Genomic DNA, 11,686 nt, shown 5'->3' with positions numbered 1-11,686 from the left:
CTCTCTCAAATAAATAAGATCTTTAAAAAAAATTTTTTAAATAAAAAAATAAAGGCGAGCACTTTAAAGGACAAAAGCATGCTTTTCAGTGAATATATTCTTCCCAGTCACACAAGAATATACGTTAGAAAAAAATAATTTTGACTTTAAAAGTAACATAAAACAATGGAAATTGATTCATCAACTGTCAAGTGTAGCTCTATCCTATTTCATTTGATTGTAAAATCCTAAAGTTTTATTAAAGTACGTTAATCTTTTAAAAGTTTCTCACATTCTTTAATCTTAAACAAAAATAAGTTAGTGTTTCAAAGCTTTCATAGTTGTACAAAGACTGATAACATTTTATTTCACACAATAAGATGCATATCAGACAGTTAAATAAAAGCCCCCAAAGTCTTGGGGTTGACTTTTTAACAAAAACAAGCAAACAAATCCAAATCTAAGCAATTAAGCTAACTCTATAAATTTTAGACATGGAATAACTCAGGGTTAAAAACATTTAATACCATCAAATGTTGATAAATTACATTTTAAGCAATACCTGCAATTAGTGATAAAAGATCATTTAGATTTTCCTCTATTTTCTAAAAAACACTTCTATCTCACCTACACACAAGAAAGTAAGCCCTTAATGGCTTTATAATTTTTATGTCGTAAAAATGCATTATCTCCCTAGACTAGTGTCAAATCATGAGTCTTCCCTCTTCTCTTAACTCTGTTTAACTCTCTTACTCTGGTGATACCATCACAGGATCAGAGCTGATGCCCAAAGCTCTATCGACCAGGATAGTTGGAGGGATATGGTGGTTTTTCACCTTAATCATCATTTCATCCTACACTGCCAATCTGGCTGCCTTCCTGACAGTAGAGAGAATGGAATCCCCCATAGATTCAGCAGATGATCTGGCAAAGCAAACCAAGATAGAATACGGGGCAGTCAGAGATGGATCAACAATGACCTTCTTCAAGGTAAGAAACGGACAATGTATTCTCAAAGGTTATCTCATATTGAGGGGAGAGGAATGTGGAATAAAAGAGTCTCTCCAAAAAAAAAAAAAAAAAAGATGTGGGCAGTTTTTGTTTTTGTTTTTTTTTTAAATAAAACTTATAATTACACACTCCCATAACAAGGAACCCATGTGCCCTCAGCAGTCAGCATAAAGCAATTTCTTTGCCTCCTCTATCCCCAATTTAGTACACTCAGATCTACAGATCAGTATCTTCTTCCTTTATAATAGAAAAAAAAAAAATGCTGTTTTCTGAACATAGCCTAACCAGCCATTAACGAATAACTCATTCATGGAGCCCATAAAATAAAAATTCCTTAATCGGAAATTCCAATAATCAGAATACAGAATACTTGAATATCATTTTTTTGTTCTTTGTGTTCTGTATTTAATGAGATAGAGCAGATAACAAATAAATGTGTTGATACTGGAATTTATTTGGAGATTTAGAACCAAAAAAATTCCCCGGGGGGGGAACACCAGTCAAATATTATATCTGTACCAATGAGAACAGTGCCCCCAGGACGGCCTGAAGTTTCCAATAGCCAGGAGTGCGTTCCAAACCACCAAAGGAGAATTAAGTTAGAGTCAATATAGTTTTATTGTCAGGTGCATTTCATTGTTCAAGTCTTTTTCATTACTTAGAGTAGTGCAACTGATTTCTGCCTTGCTTATGGAATAAGCCTTAGTACTTTTATTAGGAAATCCCAGATACAATAGCTCCCCTGGGGTAGGAATGGATTTCAATAGATCCAGGGAGTTGTAGAGATAGCAAAAACACCTTAGAGATCATGAAGGTCAGCCCTTCACTTTACTAATGAAGAAAACAAAACCTTTAGAAACTAAATTATCTTTCAAAGTCACAAACTTGATGCTAGACAGGGACTAGTTAGAACCTTCTTTTAGCTGCTCATGTGAAGAAAAAAAAAAAGAGGAAAACAGTCATGCAACCAAAATAAACTCTAAAAGCACACCTGTGTCAAGGCTGCATACCTAGCTTACCAAAAATGAAGTTGTCACCCCAAGATTGAGTTGACAAAAACGGGTGAAGAATATTAATTTAGAACCAAAAAAACTATGGGTGGGAAAAAAGGGACGCTTCTTTGTATAACAGTATTGATTCACCAAAATAGGTACTACCTTTGCAGTAAATTTTATCAATTAACAATAACATTAATAAATACAAATTACTTTGTTTTAAGTTTAAAATTACTCTGTTTTAGGGGCACCTGGGTGGCTCAGTCATTAAGTGTCTGCCTTCGGCTCAGGTCATGATCCCGGGGTCCTGGGATCGAGCCCCGCGTCGGGCTCCCTGCTCCGCGGGAAGCCTGCTTCTCCCTCTCCCACTCCCCCTGCTTGTGTTCCCTCTCTCGCTGTCTCTCTGTCAAATAAATAAATAAATAATCTTTAAAAAATAAATTAAAAAATTAAAAAATTTAAAAAAATAAAATTACTCTGTTTTAAAATCCAGGGGGTTATCAAAAATAGAGTAACATGAAAAGTTAGGATTTGCTTTTCCCCTATGTTAGAAAAAGATGATTTTTAAACACTCTTTTCATTTTAAGAAATATATGTGCTGCCGAAGCGAGCACGTCATTTTAAGAAATATATCATTGATTTAGTGAATGTATAAAGTGTGGTGATTGTACCCTAGACAAGTGTTGTTTTAAGGACAAATGACATTAAATATATGGTTATCCAAGTTTATGAAAGCCTGGATTTTTGTGAAATCAATAGTGTGAAGAGACAGAAGTTACCTCAAGCTAGTGATTCATCACGATACTTGTCAGAAACCAGAAAAGTTGGGTGCCTGGGTGGCTCAGTTGGTTAAGCGACTGCCTTCGGCTCAGGTCATGATCCTGGAGTCCCTGGATCGAGTCCCGCATCGGGCTCCCTGCTCGGCCGGGAGTCTGCTTCTCCCTCTGACCCTCCCCCCTCTCATGCTCTCTGTCTCTCATTCTCTCTCTCTCAAATAAATAAATAAAAAATCTTAAAAAAAAAAAAGAAAGAAAGAAACCAGAAAAGTTACCTACAAGGCATAGAGGACCGAGGGACACTGCCAAAGTAGAATTGGGTATGTCTGAAAAAATATCTGAAATGACTTACCTCTTTTACCAGTATCAAAAAGTTTTAAAGTATTGGGAAGTAGGTAAGTAGAGGCAGAGAAGGATCTACTACAAATATAGAAGAGGGGGAGGCTGCCCTTTGCAAAAGTGATGGACCTGACTTTGCCACTGTACAAACAGTCTGCGTATTCACAAAGCATCCCTTAGCCTCCTTTTGATCTGTTTCTGCTCACATGCTTCTTGTATATCAAGGGTACCGGTCCCCATTTTTCCAGCAGGATCCATTGCAGTATGTTGGATAGCACATTTCCCTACAACAGTCATGTGCTACTCTCACAACTTCTGCTCCCTGGGCCTTTTCAGAGAGGGCTCCTGCTTGCTCCTTGGCCCTGAAAATGAGGCACGAATTAAAGTGGTCCCTCAGGTCACCAGGCAAATGATGAGTCAAGAAGTATCTCAGGGAGAAAGAACGTGACAAAAGCACCAACAACACCAATGACAATAGCAGCTTGCCCAGGACCCTAGCTCATAGCCACACACTCTGTAAATGCTCTACGTATATTATCTCATTTGATCCTAATTAAGACCGGTTGAGGCAAGTACTAATATTACCCCCTTACACGGAAGAAAATGAGGCACAGCTTAGTTAAGTAACCTGCCCCAAATTTACAAAGCTGTCAATGGAAGAGCCAGGGTTCAGCCAAACTTCAGAGAGTGCTACAAGGTAAGCTTCTTGAGGGTAGAGAAATGCTCTGTTTTGTTTGCCATTACATCCCCAGGAGCTAAAACAATGCCTGGCACACAGTAGGCACTCAGAAAACATGTTTTCAAAAAGATGAATTCTATAGAAAGATGGAATTCATCAGAGGAGGGAGGGACAAACAGAAGGAGGTAAACAGGTGTCTTTGTCCATTCAGGCTATGATCATGAGATACCACAGACCCGGTAGCTCATAAAAAAAAAGAGAAATGTGTTTCTCACACTTCGGGGGGCTGGAAGCCTGAGATCAGAGTCTCAACATGGTCGAGTGAGGGCCCTATTTCAGGTCACAGACTTTTCGTTGTAACCTCACATGGTGGAAGGGGCAAGAGATCTCTCTGGAGCCTTAAGGCACTAATCCCATTTGTAATGGCTCCATCCTTATGACTTAAACATCTCCCAAAGGCCTCACTTCCTAATATCGGCATCTTTGGGGGTTAAAGATTATCATATGAATGTGAGGGGGACACATTCAGACCACGGCAGGAGGGATAATAGAGACCCACACAGGAAGAGACACTGTTGCCATTTTTCTCAATTTGCAAGTTACCTTGCAGCCAGGCAACCCTGTTTATCATGAAGGAATTTATTTGCAAAAAGAGAACAAGGACTAAATCCGATTTCATTTTCCCCTTGAGGGAGGCAAGCTGTCAGAAAGCTTCAGAGGGATACACACTCAGGGTTTTTAAGCTGGATTATTCCACAAGGGAAAGAAACATTCCAGGCTTTCAGCTCTCAGGGTAGTTCTACCTTGAGTCACTGAGTGACAGTAGTTAATGGTCAAAAAACTCAGTCGTGAGCCAGGTCTTCATTATTTCACCTCTGCTGTGCCATCAGGCCTCCCTCCCTTTCTCTCTTAATCAAAGACAATATCCTCTCTTGGGCTGTTGAATGAATAAGGAAAACCCCCTTCACCCAGTCTAACCTAACACGTTCTGACCCATTATTGGGTCATCAGCCATTTGCTCAGATGGGTCTCATCTCCACTCAATCACAAGGAAACTTCTAATAAGAAGCATTTCCTTATCTCACACAGTGTAACTTAAAGTTACACTTTTGTTCCCAGGGGGGAGGGGGGAAATATATATATATGTATATATCCCTTTGGCAGCATTCAAATGGTAGAAATCTGTCTCTTTGCTTTCAGGTTGATTCTAAATTGTTTTTACAGCTATGAAATAGGAAGTAGCAAAAAGAAAGGACTATAGAAATTACCAAAATCTGTGAAGACGCAAAATACACTAATCCCTTTATGTGGCCTCTGGGCCACAAGCATTTAGAGAAGTTTCTCTTTGAAAAGTATAGCCAGAAGTTGCTCACTAAAATTTTAATCAAAATCCATTGGGTTTTTTTCCTTAGACTTTCCTATTTTTACAGACAGCACAACCCCAGATTTCAGATTTGGTTTATTTTGTTTTCAACATGAAAAAAAAGCAAAATTTAATTTTTTAAAGTAGCTTGGGTGAAATTGCACTATCTACCATGTGAATTCAGGTAAGGCTGAGGAAATAAACTGACATTTATTAAGCAAGTGCTGGTCAAAGTACTATGTGTCTGAGACAGGAGAGCCTGAAGCAGTTTTCCTCCACTGAGTCATTTGTACATAGAACAACTATATTGGTCATCAGGGGCTGTAAATTTGCACAAGAGAACTAGGATTAAATCATAAATTCAATTCCATATGCATTCACTAGGCTTTAGATGGACAGCTAGAATTTGATATTGTGTATAAAGAAAGGAACAACTCTAAGTGTTGTGGCCAAGTTCACTCAGTTAATGAATGATGCTTTTTAAACATCAAATTTTCTCAAGGTCATAAGCACTTTGAGTCTTAAAGTCTTAAGCACTGTGGATGACATAACACCCATTTGGTCAAAGGGTGTCAGTTACCACTAGGCCAATTACCAAGACAAGGTTAAAGAGAGGCAAAATATTTTATCAACTGTCCAGGGACTGTTGAAAATGTTTGAGGAAATTCTCCAAATATCAGGGGATCTTTTATTTCTCCTTGTCAGGCTGTCAATTAATAAATGGACTTTTTTTTTTAAGTCAGTGTTTTAATATTTCAGAACTTCAAGAGACTTCACGTAGAGAATTTTTCAACAAACTCCCTTTTATTTTCCACTAGGGATAGTACTAATTAATACTATGATATTAACTATATTGGTTTCTCAGCTCTCTGCTGAGGAATTGCTTAGTTCTTTCTACTGTTTCAAAAGCCTGAACAGTAAAGGTTTTCCCTGCCCTCCCAAACCCCTGAGACCACCACCAGCATCTTAGGAAGTACAAAGATCAGTTAGTCCATGGCCAAGCTGTGGACACAACTTGGGTGTAGCTTCCCCAAAGTTGACATGACCCATTTCCTCTTTTATACTCAAGTAAGTTGACAGCAAGGGCAACCAGCTACAGCTTCCCCTTTCATAATGGAGCACTAGTTTTCTATATAATATAAATATATATATATTTTTCTGTATAATAAAACACTAGTTTTCTCCATCTCTCATAGGAGGTAGGGAAAGTGTGAAAGTTCTCTTTTTTCTCCTGATGTAATTCTATTAATTACCTTTCAGAATAAATGGAATAGTCCAAACTCTGGTCTCATGATGACAATTTAGCAAGTCACATTTTTTTTCCAATTGAAGAAAGCATTGTCATAAAAAGTCTAAGAACATTTTGAGGCCTGAAAAGGATTTCCCAACGCCCCTTGCAAACCAACCTCCAAACAGGATAATGGTGCTAGTCCATTGTTCAGAGATTGAGGATACCAGCCGGTCTTCTCAGGAGATATACCTAACCCCAGTTGCTGGGATACAACTTAAAACTTACGGTGAAGTGCTTCAGATTGCAGGAGCCAGACAGCATAGCTTCAAATTCTGACTTCACTGCTTATTAGCTACCTAGACCTTGGCAAGTTCTTTAAGCTCCACACCTTGATTTCCTTTTCTGTTTATTGAAGATAATAGCTAACTCATAAGACTATTTTAAAGAATAAATGACTAAATAGGTCTTGTGTTTACAGTACTACTTGGCAAATTGTAAACAATCAGGAAGTCAGATATTAGAATTTTCACCACCAACGTCACCATTAGTACCCACTTACCCCTAGTTATTAGTCCTACTTTTTCAGTCTCTGTGAATTAAAAAACAAACAAACAAACAAACAAAAACCAACAACTCTATGTTGGTTTTTGCTCAACTTTTTACTCTCAGTGATCTCTGGAAGGTGTGTCTTCTGCTGATGGACACAGAAGTCCAGAGGGAGTGCCAGTGCCCAAGATCTCAAAGACCATCAGAGGCTAGGCCAGACCAAAACCTTTGTTTTTGAAAGCTTTCCTAGGTACATACATGGTGTTTGCAGAGGAACCATTTCCAGATGGTAGATAGCCAACCAGATGGTAAGGCTGTCCTTAGACTTCAGCTGAGAAGCAGAGCAAGGTAGTTCAGAAGGATTCATTTCAGTTTATATGTTTTCCAGGCTCTCCAGTCATAGCTCTCGTCATAGCACTTGAGATTGGCATTGTAAGAGATAGGAGGGGACAGGTATAAAATTGTGTGCAAAGCTTAAAGACCTGAAGAGCAATGAAGAGACAAGATGCACACAGACCTGTTAAACACAAGGCCGCACGTGATTTAGGAGCATGTCTTGTGTAGACAGGAAGTGGTGTGAACATCAGAAGTCCTCGTGAGCCAGAAGGGTAGAAAATACTCATGTAAGAAATGTTTCTCAGTAGAAGCTTGCCTTGTAACAAATCACTATCCTCTCAGACCCAAGCCAGAGGATTACACAGATTATATCATGATTCAGTCTAAAATGACTTGGATAAAGTAGGTTTAAAAAAATCGTAACAGACCTGTCATTTCTGGCTTTCATGGTCTAGGGACTTTGGACTGGCTGCGGGAATAAGGGACTTTCTAACCTTCATAATCTCCTTCCAGGGAGTGGTTAGGAGCTGTCATCAACCCCCAAAAACATTTCAAGGAAGTTACTAAGCACCACACCAGTGGAACTGAAGCAATGAGCCATTATGGGGAGACAGGTTCCAGACAGAAATAGTCATATAAGGAAGCACAAAATGAAAGACATTTCTCAAACTTCTCTGCATAAGAAGATATTAGCTTGTGTTTGAAAGATTCAGCTAATTTTACCATCAGTACCCAAAATGCTTAAGTCCCCGTATGTTAAAAATGTATTTGTTTGGGAAGAAATCCATGAAGTCAATTAAAGTTAACCTTTTTCAAATCCTGGTATATTGCCTGTAATGGACCAATCTTTAACTCTAGACAGGAGAAAAACATGAAAAATGTTTTAGAAAAGGTGTTTAAATCCCACTGAGGGAATTTTTTAAAGGGAGCATGTGAATTTTTAAAACCTTGGAGATTCTGCAAATGTCATAAGTTTCTATCAATTCAAGATAAGAGCATGATCAACTGCAATGCTCATATTACATACATTTGAAAGACAGAGGCTCTCACTATAAGTATAAATGCTTTCTTCTGAGATCTCCTTTCGAAGGGATTTTTGTAAATTAAATCATATTTTTAAAATTCCATGAGAAAATATTATTTAATGAAATAATATACTTAATTGTGAGTTAAAGAAAATGGTTATTTTAAAGACAAACTATTTACCTCTGATGCATCTGCTTCAAAACTTGCATTTCTACATAGATGATTTCCAGGTCTTTAGCTGATTTTTTAAGATTTATCTTAAATCAGGATTTCTCTAAAGAAAAAGTAACTTGAAGATTTTAAAATGTAACTGTTTTTGGCATTTTATTTGTTCAACATGCATATATTCACCATATTCATAATAGCATTTTTGATAAGATTACAAAGATTAAATATGAATAATTTATCCCCAGTGTGTATGTCTACATGTGGGGTTATGGATATATGTATAAATAATCATATATAAACATGGATCTATATGTAAGTCTTCAGACATATTTGTCTTAAGCAGAATTGCACAGTTACTCATTCTACTAAGTATTAAGATTATATATCTCCAGTGTAGAAGCTCTATAACCTGGTTGAAGAAATAATGTGATAAATAATGCTTATTTCAGTAAAAATGATATATTAGAGGGATATGTCTATAAAGTGGAGGTTCTATCAGTCTTAAGACCATCTTACACTATAGAATTTACACCTGTTTTACATGTTATAGCAGAAACCCTGCAACTGCAAACAACAGAATTATATGAAACATAAAAAACTGTTAAAGGAAAAAATAGAAACAATATCCACACTTCCTTCTAAGTTCCAAGTGTCACACTTCTGAAAATACAATCTAATTTTTTGCCTATACAAATGTAAGCTACCTAAATTATGTATATAGCTCCGTACATTAGATGCCGACTGCAAGAGGTGCAACAGTTCTGATTATCGTAGAAAAATAGCACTGCTACTTACTACAATTATTTCTTTAGAAAATTTAGCTGTTAAAACATTAACCAAACCATGAGTTTGTTGTTCGGTGTATTGAAACAAATAGCTAATTCCCTGTTGGTTAAGAACACAGAGCCTGGAGCCAGATTGCTGGAATCAAATCCTGGCTTCATCATTTCCTCATGTGGTGTCCCGATTCCTCAAATATAAAAGAGGCATAAAAATCGCATCTTTCTCATATGATCACTGTAAAGATTAAATGAATTAATACACACAAAGCGCTTAGAACAGTGCTTGGCAAACAGTAGACACTGCATGTTCTGGTGATTATTACTATTTTCAATAAGTACTTTTTAACTGAACACAGACACATTGTAAATCATTTCCCAGTGAGTATTTAACTTGCATGCACCGTAGGGGGAAAAGGAGAAATAAATGATGGTCATCAAATGGAGATATAGTAACACTCCCTTATAACAGATTTTAGATGAAAATATGCTTAATCTTTGCCAATAGTGTTTCGTCAGCAACAGAATAGCCACATAATCAGGTTTAACTAGGCAAAATGAAATTATCTAAACCTGATGCTCTTGCAATATTTGAAAAAAAAAAGATAGACGATTTCAGATTTAATAAATGAAGCCTTTTCAGTTTTAGGTACTTTTGCTAAGAAGCTCAGAGTACTTTACAAATATTCTAATTAACCTTTGACATATTCATTGAAACAAGAGGCATTCACTGTTTCTATTTTTTAAATATATATTATTTAAAATGATTTAGCAGGCTGAGACTACAGATGATTTAGAAGCGCAAAAATATCTGCCATTCAAACAGTTCCATGTAAGAATTATTAAGATTTGTGTCTTAAAAATGGAAAATCTATTAAAAAGGAATCAATCTAACTACTACCAAAATAGTACTTTTTGACCTAACAAAAAATAAACATTACATAACAGAGCATCACAATGGACAGAACTCAGGAGTAAAGAAGAAAGAGACCCTCATTCTGTGCTGGCTCTTTCACTAACAAAATGTGACCTTCTGTGTGTCTCCAAAGTCAGGACCTGCATAAGAAAAATGAAGGAGTTGGTCCAAAAAGTAGAACGTAGGGGTTGAAGAATCCTTAAGGGAAACTCTTCCAACCATGAAGTTCTTCCTGTAGGTTTCAAAGGTGGAAAATTGTGTCTTAAGATGCTTGAGCCACCTACAGGTATTTCTAACAGTTAAAAAGGTTATTCTGTAGCCACATTTTGGGAGTCTTTCTGTATATCTAAGCTCCTCAGTTTCTCAAATAGTCTATAATTCCAAATGTGGAAAACAATGGAACCCCACAAGAGCAAAATTTCTAAATGATGAAAGAGAACTTTAACTGGAAGCAGAAGGGTTCTATTCTCTGTTCCATTTTGTTTGCCATCATTAAGTCCCAACAAGAATAGCAGGAGGGGGTCAAAGAAATTTAGAATGTTTCCTGTACCTTCCACTTGACCAAGCCCTCTCCCAAGTGGTAGTTTTCTTACTGAGAAACAGTTCTGCCCTCAATGCTTCAAAGGAGTCCATGCCAGCTAGACTTCCCCTCCAGCACCACAGGGAGTTCAGGTCAAGGACAACCTTCTACTCTGAGAAGAAAGAAGTAGATATGGTTGAATTAAATCCATGACCTCCAGCTACTCAAACTGTGGTATGAAGAACATGCTAGGGCGCCTGGGTGGCTCAGTTGGTTAAGCAACTGCCTTCGGCTCAGGTCATGATCCTGGAGTCCCGGGATCGAGTCCCACATCGGGCTCCCTGCTTGGCAGGGAGTCTGCCTCTCTCTCTGACCCTCCCCCCTTTCATGCTCTCTATCTCATTCTCTCTCTCAAATAAATAAATAAAATCTTTAAAAAAAAAAAAAAAGAACATGCTAACTCAGCAAACATTGTTTTACCAAGCTGTGATGAGACAAGAAAAGAAATTGACAGTAGTAATTGAGAATTTTTGTAGTTCATGGATATCGTGGTAGCACCAAGTACATGATCAGTGGATACTTCTCCTTGAGTGTAGATTACTTTGAAGGCTGTTGAGTGCTCTTGGTGAGCCACATGTTATACAAGCTGTATGCTAGTCACATATAGTAAGACCACAGATAGGTCTGCCATGTATTGAGAAATTAGACAATCCCCCACAGCAGATAATTTGAGAACATACCTAATGGGGCTCAATGACAGGCTTGTAGGTTTTGCGTTGAATCTTTTCATCTCCCTCCCTGTCCTTCAAGTCCTTGTCCATTTACCATGAAGGAACCCATCATTTACTTTGTTTTGTCCTCAACTTCCTTAAAATAAAAATCCAGTTTTTTTTTAACTATTTACAACATTCATTTTTAATAATAAAAGTTAAATATGATTAAAAATGGATATTTCATGGGATTTTTTTTTTAATGTGGAGGCTGACTCTGAGTTTGTGTTAACATGATACAAAATAGCAAAC

The 11,686-nt window shown here is 37.3% G+C and overlaps 1 protein-coding gene across 1 annotated transcript in view; it reads left to right on the top strand.

The window, feature by feature from the left end:
- GRIK1 (glutamate ionotropic receptor kainate type subunit 1) overlaps positions 1-11,686 on the top strand; it is a 130,410-nt gene that overhangs the window by 93,892 nt on the left and 24,832 nt on the right. Inside the window, exon 17 of the mRNA XM_081819155.1 lies at positions 752-969. Coding sequence (XP_081675281.1) covers positions 752-969 — 218 coding nt within the window. The remainder of the gene's footprint in view (positions 1-751; positions 970-11,686) is intronic.

This window comes from Leptonychotes weddellii, chromosome 1, assembly GCF_054177405.1.
Source record: "Leptonychotes weddellii isolate Sample4059 chromosome 1, ASM5417740v2, whole genome shotgun sequence".
In the NCBI taxonomy this organism is placed as follows: domain Eukaryota; kingdom Metazoa; phylum Chordata; class Mammalia; order Carnivora; family Phocidae; genus Leptonychotes; species Leptonychotes weddellii.
Note: the sequence above shows the minus strand (reverse complement) of the source record. Positions and strands in the feature narration are given on the sequence as shown.